General features: G+C 42.7%; 1 protein-coding gene across 1 annotated transcript; it reads right to left on the minus strand.

Annotated features, from left to right (window-relative positions):
- Nucleotides 1-466: 466 nt before the first annotated feature.
- On the minus strand, nucleotides 467-11,099 carry LOC104487385 (b(0,+)-type amino acid transporter 1). Its single transcript, XM_010130321.2, has 6 exons — nucleotides 10,356-11,099; nucleotides 8,626-8,759; nucleotides 5,649-5,778; nucleotides 3,219-3,343; nucleotides 2,685-2,772; nucleotides 467-836 (listed from the first exon to the last, which is right to left on the minus strand). The coding sequence occupies exons 1-6, from the start codon at nucleotides 11,097-11,099 to the stop codon at nucleotides 603-605; spliced, it is 1,455 nt and encodes a 484-aa protein (XP_010128623.1). The 3' UTR covers nucleotides 467-602.
- Nucleotides 11,100-18,652: the final 7,553 nt, after the last annotated feature.

The raw sequence follows: 18,652 nt of genomic DNA on the forward strand, positions 1-18,652 counted from the left end.
ACAGGTTTTTCTATGGGAGATGTAAGATGATTTGGGTGGAAATGTGGTGGAACCATGCACTGAGACAGAGAAAGGACTGTTCTGATTGTGCGCCTGGGACTGGAAGGAGCAAGGGAAAATATCTGAATGGAAAAGGTTTTTTGTTGTGAATGTGGTGTGACATGGAGTGCCCATGCTTTATTTATTTGAGAAGCTCTCAGTGGGCAGAACTAGGTGGAAATAACTAAAGGCATTGCCAGGAATGGCTTAGGGTCACAGCCTGCTATAGGAATAACATTTCATTGTCAGTCTTTTGTTGCCTGTTGCCTTGAAATATAAGAGCTAAGATTTTGATGAACAGCTTTTCTTGGGATGGAAAATTCAAAAGCACATATTCCTTTGGAATCTCTTTGTAATCTGCCAAGACAGAGCTGAAAAAGATAAAAACATGTCCCCAAAATTTTAAGGAAATGTGAGGAGTCATATGTCTAGTCCCTCTCAGCTAGACATTTAATGACACTTCCATTCTACTCATTCTCCCTTACAGAAAAATATTTTCTGAGCCTTGAAAACCAAGGTGCCGGGATAAACCATGCGGGGCAGGCAGCCATGAGGATGTTCTCTCAGCTTTCATCCCTGGTGGTCGGAGCAACTTCCAGGAACAACTGGAGATGTAAAGTGACTCTCTGTAGAAAGCGAGGGTGGCACTTGAAGCGAACCAGTGGGAAATAAAGAATGACACCACTGAAAACAAACAAGATGATGTAGAGGATCTCCATTTGGGGTTGATCAATGATGGGAGCTAACACCAGGTACACAGACGCCAGCAGCACGATTATAGGGATGATAATTGGGACCTGCAAAAGCAAAACATCAGCTTAAAGATTCACGTAATCCTGGGCCACTGTAGGTCTGGACAACCCTGAAATTTGTGCAGAAGGCTTCTTAGATTAAACCCTACTACAGTCTGAGCTATTATCCAGAAAATTAATCCAGGCATCCTGTTTCCCAGCCCACCCTCACTCCAAGGCTGAACATCCCTGCAACAGCTACATTACTGCCACACGCCCTGACCCCTGGTCTTCCCTGCCCTCCTGGACCTGAGGATGCAAACTGCTGGTTTTAGTGCCAGGTCTGCTCTTGCTTTCCCTACTACCTTGTATCCAAAAACTGAGCTGTAGACAAAAACCACAGTAAAATGCACAAATCACACAACTGAACCTTAACACCCTTGGGCAAAAAGGTTTATTCATATGTAGACAAATGGGTGGACAGGCAACCTCAGAGGCTGTTTCTGGAAGTCTGGTCGTAAAGCATTTACATTTGAAGCCAACCTCCCTCAAAGGCTAGTGAATGCACAAGACAAAACAATTTCACAAGAAGATGAAAAACCGAATGTTCTAGCTGGGATTTTCCAATTTTTACTTTTGTGCCTTTTGTCTCACACAAGGGCACTGATATAGACCAAAGGAAATGTTCCTGGTTACCTGTGAGGGCATGGAGAAGACCTGCCATTGGCTTCATCTGCCTTAGTGGGATGCTCCAGTTCGCTCCCTCCCCACTGTGTGCTAACACTTTTGGCATAATGCTAATAAGAACTATTGTTTTCAAACCAAGGGATATCTCACCCTTAAATATAAACCTGCAACACGCATACAGATTCTGTAGGACATCAGCCATACATTGCCAGTTGACCTGGCACCTTAAGACATGAGCTGCTTCTTTTTAGGGAAAGAATTAGGCTGTTAAGTCAATGGCTGCAGCAGGCTGACATCCTCACGGGACTGGCCTGGAGGAGTCTGGAAGTTTTATACAGTGTACAAAACACTATTACAGAAACAGAAATTCTTTCCCTTAAAGACCATTCAGCCAACAAGTTGGGTGAACATCCTCATGCAGCATCCTAATTTCAGGACGGAGCCACAGAAGCCAGTGATTGGAGGACTTAATAGAGCACTGATCTTCTCTATGCTGTGCCCCATCGGACACCCCATATCACTTTGCACAGCCTGGCACTGCCAGCCTGTCATCTGTCTCCTGGAGGAACCCCACGGAAACCAGGATGTCCATTCAGCTTGTCTCAGGGAAAAGTCACTGTTCTACATTCGCGCTCTCATGACTCCCCTGTTCCTAGAATATTTTTCTGTAAAAATATTTTTCTCTGTCCCTGAGGACGCACTGCAGCTCAACTTGCTCATGGCTCTGGGGGAAGAACAGATAACTCCTGATTTCCTTCCACTTAGCTGTTTTGTGGGAAACAAACTCATCCCCTGGCCATCTCAAAGGACTTGGCTGAGTCTTCCGTCCTCTGCAAGGCTCTTACACCTCTTACACCCTCTGAGGAGTGCAACTGAGCTCTGAAAGCATGAATAAGCAAATGCGTTGTGGATCAGAATCATCCTTCATTTTCCTCTTAAGTGTCTAAGAAAAAAAAGAGGATATGGCAGATATATTTTCCACAGTGAGGGGGCAGTGCATTATTAACTTATCAAGACAGAGAATTCAACCTTGACTTATGCCTGTATATTCACACTATCTTGCTCCTCGTTGACTTTGCTGAGATAAATATGAAACTAAAAATGGACAGACAACCACACTAAATCTACAAGCAACCAACCCCAGCACTCTTTGTTTTCTCATAATGCTCTTTTAGTCATTTAGGCAATAAAGGAAAAGGATTTGAGGGTTTTATATTATTACTTCACCTTGTAAGATCTTGGCAATTCTGGTTTCTTGATTTTTAAATACAGGAGACCAGAAATAGTCATGCCATAGAAAAACCATGCTACAAAACTGGAAGAAAAAAAAAAAAAAAGAAAAAAAAAGACCGCATGAAAATTGGGGTGAGATCATCCAGGAATGTCAGTCCTGCCTTCCAGATCCCAGATGTTCATATCTCCAATTAAAAAGTAGAATATTGATATAAATTTAGTAGTTCTTTCATTCATTTCCTTTTCAGCACAAACAGTGAGAACTTTAGAATGATCTGAATATTACAGTTTCATTTCAATATGAGGATGAATGACATCCAGTTAAGTATATAGTCACAGAAGCATTCATGTGTTGCAAAGATGCTGGTTCCTAAGCTCGTTCTTTTCTTTCTTCCCCCTCTCCCTGTCACAATATTGATTAGAAAGCAATAGCCCTGGTTCAAAGAACTACCAAAAGAAAATACTTCTAAGATAATGTCATAAACCAGGACCACAGGGGATACAAACAGTAATGCTGCACATACGTACCTGAAAAAGTTCACAATACTGGTGAAGTTTCCCGATATTATCATTATTAAAGACATAGCAGATGTAAACATCAGAGCAGGGGAGGGCGTGAGGCGTCGCACATGAGCCATAGACAGAATGTCTGGCTGAAAGCCAAAGCAGAACAATATGTCATCATATCACGTACTGGAGATCCCTGCTCATCCCCCTCAGCTGCCTGCAGCCAGAGCCACTCTTAATCATCAAATAAGCATCATCATGTAAAAGCAGTTCAGCTCCGAGGAGTGTAAACATGGAAACCCCCCTCAAGCATATTTTCATTGTGTCTCACTGATTTCGTATCATATGTGCTCAGTTTAGGCAGACAAGATGAGGTTTTCAAAGTACCAGTGTGACAGACTAAGGCTGAGTCAAATCAGAGCTTTCCTAATCATCACTGGGACCTTCTGCATGGTCTGCTCTTCTGCCCTCTGTCACGTCTCTCTGGGACTTGTCTTCTCGTGGGCTGACTGGAAGATGAGAGAAGGACTACTCCTGAAACACTGATGCAACCAGCCACAAAGCAAACCAGGATTTGTTCCAGAACACGGAGAGGATTATTAGCCTCTTTATTGCTTGGTTCATTGGGAAAGCTTAATACGAAAGGCTTCTTTTTTTTTTCTTTTCTTTCCAACCAAAATAGCATGCAAGCCCTTCTGCTAGAGCTGAGTGTCTGAGAAGTAGCATAAGTGTTCAGCTCTTAGCCTGGTATGGTCAAATTTGGACCATCTGTGAACTGCTCAGCACAGAACTTGCCACAATACAGCAGACACTGTCATTAGTAAGAGAAGCCATGGAACCAGTAACCACTGAAACCAGTAACCACCAACCCAGTCATCTCCACCAACCTGGTGATTCATATACATAAAATATCCCTTCCGTGTGAAGGGAGTGGAGCTGGTGCAGAGTGGTGCCTTTCACAGCTGAGAGCAGAAATGACAGAGGGTGTGGGGAGGAAGGACCAAGGAAGCAGAAAGGTCCAGGAAGGTACACAACATGCCTGCCCGAGACAGAGGAGGACAAACGCAGCTCAGGTCAAGCACTGAGAGAGAGAAGAAGTGTGGGTGCTGTGGGGGGAGGGGGTGTGCCAGTGAGTGAGGGTGTCCGTGCCAGCAGCTGGAGTGGGGCAGTGGCCCTGGGGGTTTGTATGCCCAGGTACCAGCAACTGGTGAGACTGGGATAAAGGGGCAGCTACTGGGCGACTGAGTGTCTGCACCCAGCTGCTGGAGGGACCCACATTGCACATATGTTTGTTCATGTTTCCCACTAACAGACCCCTGATCGGCCAGAGAAGGGAACAAGATGAGGCCCTTGGTGCTGTTTGTGTGAGCACTCTGTGTCTGTATGAGTAGACCTGTGTGGCCTGCTGTCTGTGTATCACAGAATCATGGAACGATTTGGGTTGGAATAGACCTTAAAGATCACCCTGTTCCAACCCCCCTGACGTGGACAGGGACACTTTCTAGTACACCAGGTCACTCAGAGCCCCGTCCAACCTGGCCTTGAACACTTCCAGGGATGGGGCACCCAGAACTTCCCTGGGCAGCCTGTGCCAGTGCCTCACCACTCACACAGTAAAGAATTTATCCTTAGGTCTAATCTAAACCTACTCTTTTCCAGTTCAAAGCCATTACCCCTTGTCCTATCATCTCATGCCCTTGTCATATGTATGTATGTATGTGTGTGCATACATATATGTTGCACACCTGTGTTTGTGTGTGTGCCTACTGGGAATACACGCTGAACTTACCGGTTGGACCAGGGAGCATAGCGCTGCAGCAGCCTGACCACCGTTGGCCTACCAGGTTTGGCCCCACCTAACAAAACCAAGTAAAAACCCCAGCTAGGGTAGATGTAAGGCTTGGTGTCACCTTGTAATTGCTATGAAGCTTGACGAGCAGAGATATCCTACGCTGTATCTGAACTGGCCTAGCCCATGGGAAGGCTGGAATACCCCTGAGACCAGCTTGTGCAGTCAGTATTGTTTGGAAAGGTGGCTTGCCAGTGCTGGGCTACCTTCCCTGTGGGAGCAAGGGTGCCTTACGACACGCAAGCATGGCCAGGTTTCCTCTCCCTGGCAGGTACATTGGCTGGGTCACCCCAGAACCTGTGCCAGGTGGTCCAATACAGCAGGATTTCAGCTGTTCATTTCAAAGCTGTTCTTGAAATTCAGGCTGGATGTAATTATGGATCTTTTTGAAATTACATGGCTGAAGAAGGAAATCAGGAGACAACAATAGACATTATATTGATGTGGGAAGAGATGGGGATGAACGACTTTAAGAAGAAACAAACCACTGAAGAGCTATCATGCTGCCAGTTGAACACACACAGTGTTTTCCTCCTTGCTTTAGTGTAACAAGAAGGTAAAATTCCTCAAAGCAAGCCAGACCCCTTTTTTTCTGCCCTTACCATATGGCCTTCCCTTGCAGCAATGTAGCACATGCGGCCTCCGCTAAAGAATGTGCCGTTTGAGGAACCAAATGTAGACAGTGCCACTGACAGGGAGATGAGCCACGTCCAACTGCCCAGGACTTTGTCCCTGAGGTGGGAAAGAGTTCACAGCATCACATCCAGCTCACAGATGTATTGAATACTCATCGTAAAAGGAGACAGGTTTCTTCCCTCCATTACTCTCACTGATTTTTTTTCCAAAGCCTTTCTTATGATTTAAAGCCTTCTTCCAGTTCCCATAATATTTACTCATTAGTAACTTTGTCTTGTCCAGAAAAGGCAGCTTTTCTTCCTGCCTGGTGTATAAATGTCTACATCCATCTACATTGCAATGGTGTACAAAGCTGTCACAACAGGCAAAACCCATTTTTTGTGTACAGATGCTGTGGTGCAAATCCTGGAGATACTGCTATTGCAGCCAACGATATCATCTTGGAAATCACAGAAAAACTACTCCCACCAGACCTGAAGAAATATCCTGCATTATAACATCTTCTCCAATATGCATAAAAATGTAAGCTTTTAATCCCACACGTACATTATTTCTGCTACTCTGTGAATCAGGCTTAAGCCAAAGCAATCATTGGAATTTCAGAAGTTTGATTCTACAACATGTTCAGACATTTATGGTTTGCTTTCTCCATAACAGAAAAAGTAGCTGGGTTACAAAGAGAGTTTGAAGTAAATATTTGGAAGATGGGATAATCTTCTCACCTAAAAGTGAAGCTTCTCTTCTGGAATGAAGCCGCCTGAAGAATAGTAATTGAGTAATACATGCTGGTGTTTGGGGTAATTATCACATACATGTACACACACACACATACATGTACACACACATATATGTACACACACACATACATGAACAAACCCACTGTTCATCTAATTGGCAAAAATAAAAACTTCAAAAGTTTTTCAGAACACTTTATATTTCCATCTGAATTGTATGGCTTTAAGCCATATGTACTCTTTTTTAGTATTACCTATCCCAAACATTCAAAAATCAAGAGTTGGGCTTTCCAAAATCATGGCAGGAACTTATCTACTACAATAATTTCAAAAATGTAGTTTAGAAGCTTAATATCTGCATTATAGTCCTTCAGGCTTCAAATTATTAAGCAACACTCCCTTTTTGAAAATGATGGAATCTGGGCATCTCCTACGAACATGCGACTCCACAACCTCAAGATCTCAAGAGAAAACAACATATAGCACAGAATTAATAATAAAATCTTTAGCAACTATGTATTTTGCATTTATGAGATTGATATTTTGCTGTTTGGACCCAGAAAATTAACTACAGGGGCCAGTGCGAATAACTTCCTACAAGCAAATTGAGATCTGCAGCTGCTGTTACATCACCAGTATCAACAAAATAAGGAGAGCTTCATGAGCTCCTTTTGTGGCTTCACCTCTCACCACTGAACAATGCTTCTCTCTGGCAATTTTCTTCTTATATTGGGAACAAATGCCTTTAAATGTGTTATGTCCTCCTCTGGCTTCTTTCTAGTCCTCCCATTCTTTCTTAATGACCTGAATAGCTGCATCTCTTGCTCGTGAACCACAGCCATTACACCCTCCTCAACCTGTGGCTATCTACCTGTCCGGAAGGCTTCTGAGTGCCCGGCTTTCTGGTTGCTAGTTCAATGTTTCTTCCTGAATTGCACTCTTGGGGTGAAAAGGAGGAAGCTCACAAATAACTTGCTAATCAGGAATGATGGGAAAGGAAGGGCAGAGAAAGTTCATGACACTGCAGCTCAGTGAGGCTTTGTAACCTGTTAAAACAAAGCACTAGAACTTTAAAAGCTCCTGGTTTTTTTCAATGACATGAAAGGCTATTAAAGAACACATCTAGCAAGAGCTTAGTCAGATCTTCAAACTGGAGATCTTGTGATATGCACAGAGAAGCAAAGCCGCTGCTGACTTTTTAGGAAGATGATGAGCAGCAACATAATCTCTGGATATACTGTGTCATCATTTCTGCCAGACAACTCATTTGGGGCTATCATGGATTCTATGTCTTTGGAAATATTTAGACTAAGGCTGGATGTTCTGGTGGAAGATCATCTGGTAAGAAGTTGATGGTGCCTACATCTCTCATGATGGTCCCTTCTTTCTCTTCCTAAAGTCTTTGTCTTGCACAGAGGCTGTTTGATATCACCGAACACTTTAGGTTGATGGAAGGTACAAACAGTTTCTATGCAACTCTGGAAAAGCACAAGCCAACTTAAAAATACAATTACCAAAAGCTACCCAACCCATGTATAACACTTCTCCTTCTCAAAGGTGTTGTAGAGATCAGTGTCATTTTCCATCTCCCCACAGATGGAGAAACTGAACCAAAATATTCTTGTCTGGTCTAATTTCCAGGTGCTAAGCAAACAGGATTCACCTAGTTGGCTTCTGTCTCACTCCCAAACCACTGTCTTTGCACTAGTGGAGCAGGACACTGTCCTCTTCACTTTTCTGGAAATATCTAAAATCTGGGGCATCTCCCAGACCTGAGGCCTGGATATGCACCCTCACTGCATCCTCACTGTCTGTGGGGAGACGCTGCTGGTGTGCACTTCACGTCCTCTTCATGGCCACTCTCCAGGGGAAAAACATGAACTGGAGGGGAGCCACAGGTTCCCAGTGGGAATGAATAGGAAGGGGGAGTAAGAGATGTGCTGCAGAGCACCCCATCTTGGCAGCCTCGGTGCATATTGGAGACCATGGGCCAGATGGGGCTGGTCAGCCTTGGCCTTTGGTGGAGGAAGGCTATACACTGCCCTGAAGGTGACAGAGTGGGGACTGGCAGCATGCTTCCCTGTAACATGGCCTGACAGGTCTTCCTGGTCTGATCCCACTGGGAATAGCACCTAGACCTACTGGAACTCAGGAGACAACCCATATTTTACAGGACTGCATTGGCTCTGTTGCCAGAAGCAGAGCTCACCCCCAAGTGACGGCCACAGCTCCTGAAGATAGCAGCTCAGATGGAGTCATGGCTGCCAAGTAGCTCACGTTTACCAGCAAATACAGGCATGTAACCAAGGGAATGGCAATCATCACAGCTCTGGGAAGGGTCACCTGGAAAAGGAATGACAAGAGTGTTAGGTGCAACACATTTATGCCTGCACTGGGCTTTTTTTGTCTGTTTGGTCTTTGCCACCACCCACATCTCTCATTCAAACTCCTTCGCTCACTAAGCTTTTCCACAGAATAAGACCTAGATCCAGATTCACATGGCAGTTTTTACACCAGCCTCCCAAAGACATCAGGCAAGCAGTAAGGTTTTAAGTTTCAAAAGCTAGCTTTTAAAAAAAAAAAGAAAAAAAAAAAACCAAGCAAAAAACCCACACAATAACTCCTCCAGATCTTATTGAAAAATATTTTGGTTCATAGCTGCCCAAGATATCTGTTGCATACTTCTTGATTTCTTTAATATTGATTTATTTATTACTAGCGTGTTCTGTCTCCTGGTGTGCTGCATCTTCCTGTGAACATCCCACTGACATGGATGAAGCACCAGTGTGTGCTGCATCACATTTAGCTGCTCTGAGGGCTAAATCAAAGCTGGGCAGCACAAGGGAAATTTGCTCTAGGAAGGAGCAAATTTTCTTCCTAGTGGCTGGATGCTATCTTGGAACTTCATGGACCATTTTAAGGCTCAATAAAATCAGCAAACACTACCTTATGCAGCTGAAAGCACTGGAAAAAAAGCAAACAGTAGGGTGATCAAAGAGCAACTGTATATCTCTAAAAACCCGAAATACCATTTTTTTTGCATTCTCCGTTCCCACCACAGGACAAGATACAGTCATTCCTTATGTTGCTGCCTCCACCCCGCAAGGGTCTGAATATCAGTGCTCACGGTCCCATGGGAGAAGGTGCCACATGACCCTAGGATCTTTGCTGCCATTTAGATTAATATTTAACTCTGCATTTTCATTTAATCTGTAAAATTTTGTGTGCTGCACTGGTAGAAAGCACACTCTGTGCACTCTCCACTCACATAGCTCTTTCTGGAAAAGGGTTGCTCACTGCCACTGTGCTGATCTGTGAAAAGAGGTGATAAGGCACAGGGAGGGCTGATGTGAGAGGCAAGTGAACTACTTCAGGGTCTATAGCATGAACAGAATAATGCCTACAAAGTAGACATTTAAAGACATGGGTCATTCAAAGAGCTAGATTCTCTCTCCAGTGAGGCTTGGCTTGCTCTGAAGTTCCCCCTCCAAGCAATGAGGAGAGATAAGTGTTTTTTTTGAAGCACACATTATGGATCAAGTCTTTTAGGGAATATGTGGTGTCAAGAAACCTCTATGGGCTATAGCAAAGTGACTGCTTTTCTACAGTCTAGGTGTCTAGAGTGAGATCCTCTGAACAGTAAGACAAAACTTCATCCTCAAAGCATCCAAATGCTGCCTAATAGCTTTTTTTTCCCCAGTCAATAGGATATTTTAGTGCTTTCTAGTAGGCAGGCTGTTATTTTGCTTAGAGCCTCATTTTTATCCTTTCTGGACACATTCATAGGTGTCCAGCCCCAGAAGACAGAACAAACCAGGAGGAAAGTTCAGTAGTCTTTGCTCAATGCTCCAATCCCTTGATTACCCCTCTTAACACAATCATAGATAGAAACAAACATAGCAGCAGCAGGATTAAGTAAAACTCAGCTCGCTCACTCACCTCAGGCTTTTTCAGTTCCTCAGTTACATAGTTCAGGTTGTTCCATCCATCATAGGACCAGAGTCCCTGGTAAAACGCCACCCCGACCGCCCCGATACTTGCAGCGGTGTTTTGAAAAGCACTTTGAAAGCTCTGAGTTTGTCCCTTGGCAAGCAGCACCAACCCGCCCACCACGATCACTAGCAAAGCCAAGAGTTTGGCAGCTGTAAAAATGTTCATAATAGATGTCGCCAGCCTCACGTTGAGACAGTTGATGATAGTTACAAGCAGGATGCAGGCAGCAGCTGTACACTTGATGACAACCTGTGGAGATGAGCATCCTGGGTAGAACGGCGCAACAGCGTATTCAGCAAAGCTTAGACAGACAGCTGCCAGACCAGCTGGTCTCACCAGGATCACTGAAGTGTAAGCGAAAAGGAAAGCAGGAAAAGAACCAAAAATCCTCAAGATGTAAATATATTCTCCTCCAGACTCTTTAATTATGGTTCCAAGCTCAGCGTACGACAAGGCTCCAAACATGGCCAAGACACCACAGGCTGCCCAGATAAGCAGGCTGCTGGCAGGGCTCCCCATATGATGTAGCACCCACTCAGGGGACATAAAGATCCCCGAGCCTATCATGGTGCCTGCAATTAATGACACTCCGCTAATCAGGCCGACCTCTTGCTTCAGTCTTAATTTCTCCTTCCCTTCATTCAGATCTGCGCATGAATGAGACGAATCTGTTGTCTTCCTATTCCTCATTGTGGAAATGTTAGGAGATGTTGTTGTTAGGAGAAAATATGGAATAAGACTGAAGCATTTGAACAAGGACTCTCTCAGGCTTTTAGGGTTAAGTTAATAATTAAAAAAGTTATGCTGAACACTGTCAAGAAATACGAACTTACCTTGCACATTTTGCATTTTATCATTACCCATCTTATCTCGTTATCATCATCCATCTTATCTTGATAATTTATCACAGTTCAAGTCCTGCCAAGATTTATTATCTTTGATTCTCATCTCAAGCAATGGTAATGGATAACATTCTGCATCACCTCAGAATCACTCAGAACCTTACTGAACTGTGTCCCTGATTACTTCTCTTCTAAATTATGCTTCAAATGGCATGTGAAATAAGGATCAGGTAAGCAAAATCCCCAGGAAATCTGTACTTTATTCTGTGATTAAAAGTCAATGCTCAAGCACCTGCTTTAACGCTCAATCATGTTTTCATTCCCCACTATAAAATGATCAAACAAGCCTATCACCCAACAGCCTATGGCTTTGCTCAACAAGGAAAACTACCAATGTCTCAATCAAAGACAGAGAACGGTTCTGCTAAAAACAGTCCAGAGACTGTTTTTCTGCACAATAATAGGGGACGATTCTGGCTTTTTCAAATTTTAGAAAGCGCAGGAGAAAAGTAAAAAGGCTATAATTACACTTCTATGGGTCCTTTTTGCCAATATACAAGAGGTATGGACATTCTTACCAGACCATGATCTTCAGAGGACTTTGTCACCACTCATCATATACAAATTTCACTGCACACCCAAGAGAAATGTAGGGACGTATGCTTTCGGAAATGCTGGTGACCCCTACTTAGATACCTAACATGTAACATTTCAGACTTTGGGGAGGGTTCTGCTAGAAATCTGAATATTGTTACAGTGCATGAAGGTGTATTTTGTGATCTGTGATATGTATGAAGTATTGAGCAGAAGGGAATGACCATACGGATTCCTTTGAACTTAAACTAAACTTCACTGACTGCAACTGTAGAGTTACCGTGCTTGGTGGTCTCTTGCAGACGTCTGTTGTGATAAGAACCAGAAAACAGCCCTTCGAGGAAACAGCAGACCTTGAATTTTTAAAACCTCAACCATTTGAGCTAAAAAAAAGAGCATTAATATAAACAGAAAAGTATTTTTATTGTTTGTCTAAAAATTCCTTGTCTTCTAAATCATTTTGATTTCTCTTCGCTTGCCTATTTTTAAAAAAATCACCTTGCTTAACTTTGCAGTTTTCTGCAAGAAGAGTCCAAGATAACTCTTAGCAAAACTCATGGGCCCATAAGAAAAACAACATACACAAGTCACATAATTTCAGCAAATGAAAAAGTAAATGTCAAAAAAGAAAGCAAATGAAGTTGCACAAATTTCAGCATCAGGCTGAAGGCCTTTCATTTCATCAAAGACACAACAAAAGAACTCAAATCCCATTAAAGAGTAGGGTTTTTTACAGTATAAATCTTATTATTAGATGAAGGAAATAATGGGAAAAGTTTGGGGGGGGTTGTAGGGGATACTAGAAGCTGTTCCTAATACCAGCTCACTAGTATTCACCAGGATATGGATCCCAGCTGGATTTCTCCTAATTTCAAAGTCACTTATAAAAATTAACAGCTGATCAAGCCGTAGCTTTAACAAGAGTGAAAGGTTACTTTATCTGTATCAGGTGGGTTTTTTAAGTCTTGCTAGCAAAGATATTCTGAGAATAAACACACACACCTCGTACTGCAAGGATGCAAGTTAACGCATTTCAAGTTAATGGTTTGCAAAGTGCTTGAGAACTCGGAGGGAGGCATCTCAGTAATGCCGAGTATTTTGTTTTACTTCTACTAAGTGACAGCACTCTCCTTGTTAGCGGGTTTAGCTATTTGTAGTGTATTCTGTTTAAAATTGCTAATCACAGTGTTAGGCGATGCTGGAGTCCTTCAGAAGTCTAAAGGTCTGATTTTTTTCACTCCACTTCTGTGTGGATCCATACATGTATTATGTATACCAATCCTAATTGAAAATGTAGTCACAAAATATGGTTAAATCAATGCTACAGGAAAACTTAATGTGACTACAGGTAGTTAAGTATTCTAGTAAGGTTACTATATATTTCCATAACTGTTCTCCTGTTTTAATAGAGGAGCTTCTTTTCTAAAGTGGAAATGCAAGGTTCTTGGAGGGCCTGAGAGGATCTTTTCAAACCTTTACAGTTCTTGCTCCTAGAAATGAGGAAGTTTTAATCTAATGTTGTAGAAAGAATCAGAATTTCTTCAAATTTGATCATGTCAAAAAAATTTCTTCAAGACTACTCAGATAACCAGGATTAATGAAGTGGTACATCAATAGCCTCAGCCAGTTCCTAAAGGGAGGGCTATTTCCAGCCCCAGGATCATTGTTACTCAGTTCTAACTGCTTCCACCTAAAGTAATAATGAATCTAATTAATCATGATAAGAACTTGAGGCTATTCCTGTGGAAGCTAAGACAGTCTGATTGCTTTGGATTTTTTTTTTCCGCTGACTTGTTCTTTTTTTGACTGATATTAGCAATAAGGAGCAGCCATAAGGTATTTTAGTCAAATGTGTTCTTACAGTTATCATTTGTCAAAACTGGCTATGTAAGAGGGCATCTCCCTGTTCCCCTTCAAAAGATGGTATGAGCAAGAGTAAAAATGAAGTACCTTTCTCCTTATGTAGAGTAGCAAAACTTTGTTGCTCAAGCTGTCACGTAATAAATCCCCTACCTAAACAACTCTCACTTTTCATTTACCTTTGACACTGCAATGGGTGGTTGCCATCTACTGGTCTCAAAACACTAAGGCAGCTTTGTCCAGTGAAACATGCCTCACTCTACATTTGGCTTTGATATTTTGCACTTTTGACTAAAAAGAAACTTTATCATGAATATTAGTTCTTAAATATTAAGGTAACACAATAGAGAGTATACTGGAGTCGTGAATGAAAATTCTCCGCAATGTCTTTACGGCTATTTTTATCCCAGCAATAGCTACAAGGACTAGAGAAAGCCAATGTAAGGTAAAGGCCAATGTCAGTGGTAAAAACTAGACAAAACATGTGGGCAAATATTTTGCAATTTTTAATTTTAGGTCTCAGGAATGGTATTTGGAACACAGTTATGGTTTGGCTTCCTTGTCTCATGCTTGGGAAAGAGTTACAAATCTCAGAATGGGGATTAAAAATAACCCACAATCTGAGAATGGAGAGGCCAAAGCCATGGCCCGTAACTCTCTTCGGAGGTAGGCACCAATATTATACTTACTAAATTGTGCAGGGATCAAGATTTTTTTTTTAATTATAACAAACAAACAAACAAACAAACCCAACCAAAACCAGAAATCAAGTTGTATGAGATCAACTAAGGGTTAGAGAACTTGTCTAGGACATAAGATGTGGGTTCACTGGCCTTCTCTACTTGGGAACACACAAAACCACAAATCCAAGTTGAATGTCCTCACCTCCAAACTGCAAGCTTTGAGATGCAATTGCAGGCAGATCTGGGTACCTGCACTTGTGATCGAGGTAGAGACACCTGCTTGAAAAGAGGGAGGAAATAAAGGCTAGGAAAGTGGAGCTCTGAAATAGGTCTTGAGCCCAGAAGAAAAAATGGGGCAGGAGAACACACGTCCCAGGCACTCTGTGTGAAAACAAGAGAAGGAAGGAGGACTTATTTAGAGGTGCCTGCCTGGGGAAGGGGTGCCCTACAGTGTTTGGTTCTATGTCTCTACCTCCCTGGTGCATCCTGGCTCTCCTCACATCTGAGCCTCCATACAGCACAGCTTCAGGCCTCCATCCCGCTGGAGATGACCTGGACCCACCAGGTCCTTCCATGGTGCTTTCAGCCCCTATGCCCCCAAGGACGAGCAGTGCTCACTCATCCCAAGGGGGCCAGGGCCCCCGCCATGTCTTGCAGCAAAGAAGCTCTGGCTGGGACTGTAAAAATGGCAATGTGAGCTGCAGCTAGCAAAAAATCCAGCTTGGGCTACTGGGAGTAGGATGCAGGGGAAAAAAAAAAGGCATTTCTGAGGATGCATGACAGCCCTAGGCTTCACAACAAGAATAATTGCTAAAATGGAGCTTGTTTAAGTTTGGACAGTAGCTGCCTTTCCCTGTCATGTTACAAGAGCAGATCTGAGCCCAGGGGATTAAGAGGGAATCTGAAAAACACGAATTTACTGTAAGCTGAGTTAGTGCTTCCTGTCTGGGTCTGCAGACAGCCTGCAGCGGGGCCACGGAAAGGCGAGCCCAAGGCTCCCCGCTCCCGCTCAGCAACGGCTCCGCATATTCTGGTTCTGCAACTACTCAACTTCGAAAGATTTGCTTTTGTTTTACAGATACGCTGCATGAAAACATATTTGGTATCCCACACGTTGGCAAGCAGATACTGAATATTTTGTTTAGTTATCTTACTGTATTCAGGAGGAAGCTGCTAGTGTCGTGCTGTGTGATCTTTGGGCTGCTTGGCGGAGATGGGCACAGGGCAGTAACAGTCCCGCTCCTATATGTTGCATGGGTGTACTCTTAAAAAAAGAACCGTTACAGAAAATAGCAGTGGAATAACACAGAACAAGAACCACAGCTGAAAAGAAAGCCATTACAACTTTAACGAGTAGCGATCCCACTACTCCTTGCAAAGGTCAGGAGCTGTGACTTGACGTTTAGTTTCAAAACATTTTATTTTTATTAGAAAGATTTATAGCAATTTTTTAGTAGAAAGGTTTATGATAAAACTAGAAAAGATAATGCTGCTTCTGATACGGTTGGAGCAGCATTCTGAAGTTAAACAGGCAAATAAGGATTGCATTTTACCACTAGCCACTGCCAATGTTAGAAACCAATACAACAAGAGAAGAACCTCAGTGAAGAAGATCTCAGTCCTGAGAGCAACAGAAGACTATCTGTATGCTTATTGCTCAGACTGGTAGAGCAGTGACTTCATTAAAAAAAAAACAAAAAACCAGTACAAAACCCAAAATTACAAAAAATCGACAGTCTTAGACTGATGCTGGCTGCAGGATTCCACAGTTTGGCACTGCAGGCAGTTACTGTATCACGTGCCACTGCTACATTTTCTTTCACCCACTGGGGGAATATTATACAAATTTCTTGATTCCTGTTTACATCCATATTTCCTGATTTTATGGCTGTATATATACACAGTGTATATATATGTATACATATACAGCATTCCAAACCTGTCCTGTTTTCTTTTCCTTTCCTAGCAGCGCTTTAAATTAGCCTCAACAACTTCTTCACATTTGTTTGTATTTTTAAGAACTTCTTCTAAATTTTGGAATTATTTTTTTCATGTATTTATTAGGTTTAATTCAATATTAGATTATCTTGTCCTATATGAAGTCTATTTTGCAGAATCATCAAACGGATGCTGTCATTTTAAAAACCAGAATGCAAATAAATATTTTCATTAAAACTTTCTATAAAGCAAGTCAAAAAAAAGAATTAAAACATATTTTCAACTCTGAAATTCTGTTTAATCAGTGAAATGCATTCCTATATTTATGACCAGATATATACTAATACTTTCATTGACACTAAATTGTTCTATTATTTTTAAAATGAACTTTTACAACACATGCTTAGAGCTTAGCCTATAACTTCACATTCACTGTATTAGGTATAATTCTGTAATAAAATAACATCCTGTCTACAATTTTTGTCAAAAGCATCATAACAATACTGGCCCAAATACTCACAGTTTTTCCTAGGTGAAAAAGGGATACAGAAACCTTATTGTCTTAAAGATCTCACCAAAACTGATACCTACTCAGCAGGGCCTGTTGTGACAGGATGAGGGGTAATGGTTTTAAAATAGAGGGAGGTAGATTCAGGCTGGATATAAGAAAAAAATTTTTACAATGAGGGTGGTGGAACATCAGAACAGGTTGCCCAGAGAGGTGGTGGATGCCCCATCCCTGCAAACATTCAAGGCCAGGTTGGATGGGGCTCTGAGCAACCTGATCTGGTTGGAGATGTCTCTGCTTCTTGCAGAGGGGTTGGACTAGATGGGCTTCCAACCCTAACTATTCTATGATTCTGTGATTCTATTTTTTAATTAAACCTTGGACCAGAAGTGCCAGTTAAGGCCCACAGAAGGCAGCTCCCTTCCCCATCCCACCCCACGGCTGCCACAACAGCATCTTCCTCCCAACAACCCAAACAACTGGAGGGCTGTTTGCCCTTCTGCTTCTTTTCCTCTTCTTAATCGCTGGGGCAAAAGGGAGGGAGCACCCAGCTTTGGTAGCGTAGCAGAGCAGAGGACCTGTGTAGTGGACTAGGAAAGACACTCAGAGAACTGTAGCCAGGAAGAAAAATAGGGTAACGTAGCCTGTAGTGACTCCTGAAAGTTCTCTGGGCTGCCTCTGCCTGTTTGCTTTCTCTCTGTCACAGCGCAGGGTGGGGCTGGGTAGGCTTATCCCTGCACCCCACTGCCTGCTGTCAACACGTGTGGGACAGATCACCCTTCCACTGCTCTTCCTCCACGCTGGGGTGGGATGTGCTTCAGCATGCAGTCAGGGCCAGCGTGAGGTCAGGCTTTGCCCTTGCCTGCCCAAAACATTGTGTGGAGTATGTACGGGCTGTACGATGGGCTCTGGGCCACAGTTGGAGCACCGTGAAGTTGATCTCCTGGGAAAAGTTTGGTCAGGGACAAGAGGGCTCAGCCTGTCTCCATGCTAGTTACTGCCTAGCTTCTCAAAAAGCTAGGACAAGGGATTAATTTTAACACTGTGTTTAATTATAACCTCACTTTGACCCTGCTAAATATCAAGGAATAGAAGAAAACATTTGCCTGGAAAAGTCACATAGGTTATGACACTTTTTTGTTCTCTGGCTGGTGCTTTATGAAGTTGTAACAAACATGCACTTTGCAGCTAATGCTTCATCTTGTACAATTTTACTAACAGAAAAACTAATGATCTCAGGAAGATAGTGATGTGTTGAGAATGTAATTACTCCCATCTGTATGCTTTGGTTAGAGTTATAAATAGATATGAATAAAAGGAAGGATGAAATAGATTACACATCTTTTCTTGGCCTTCCAGGGGGAAGTATGTGTGGGAGATGTGGATCAGGTTTTAATTCAATTTGGTAAATTTGCATTTGAGATTGTAGGAAGAAAAGAACTGTGCTTAAAGGCTTGGAGGACTCCTGGTCCCACATCATAGCTTCCTAACTGCCCTTGTCAGTGATGCAGTCACTTGATAACTTCATGACATAATGATGTCCAAGAATCACTCTGAAGTAGTATTGTTTTCTCGAATATAAATTGGATGAATCTACAGATGTTGTCTTCTAATTCTTAGCCCTTAGCCAAAATGAGTGGAGAGGCCCTCACATTTACACACATAAACTTCCTGTTTTGCAGTCCACTAACAGGATGTTTTACGAGGGAAGAAGAAGTTTTCCAGCTGAACTGGATTTCCGTCTGAAGCCAGCTCAAGCCAGTAGGCAAAGCAAGCCGCAGGCTGCAGGGTGTGGTCTGGTGCCTACTTTTCCTGTGC

This window comes from Chlamydotis macqueenii, chromosome 3, assembly GCF_036417535.1.
Source record: "Chlamydotis macqueenii isolate bChlMac1 chromosome 3, bChlMac1.mat, whole genome shotgun sequence".
NCBI classification, from domain to species: Eukaryota; Metazoa; Chordata; class Aves; order Otidiformes; family Otididae; genus Chlamydotis; species Chlamydotis macqueenii.

What these genes read in the sequence shown, in the direction of transcription:
- LOC104487385 (XM_010130321.2), bottom strand. Translation starts at nt 11,099, where the DNA reads ATGAGGAATAGGAAGACAACAGATTCGTCTCATTCATGCGCAGATCTG. An exon ending in GCTGTGGCCGTCACTTGGGG is followed by an intron (nt 5,779 to 8,625) that starts GTGAGCTCTGCT and finishes TTCCCACCTCAG; the next exon opens with GGACAAAGTCCTGGGCAGTT. An exon ending in AGTATTGTGAACTTTTTCAG is followed by an intron (nt 2,773 to 3,218) that starts GTACGTATGTGC and finishes TTTTTCTTCCAG; the next exon opens with TTTTGTAGCATGGTTTTTCT.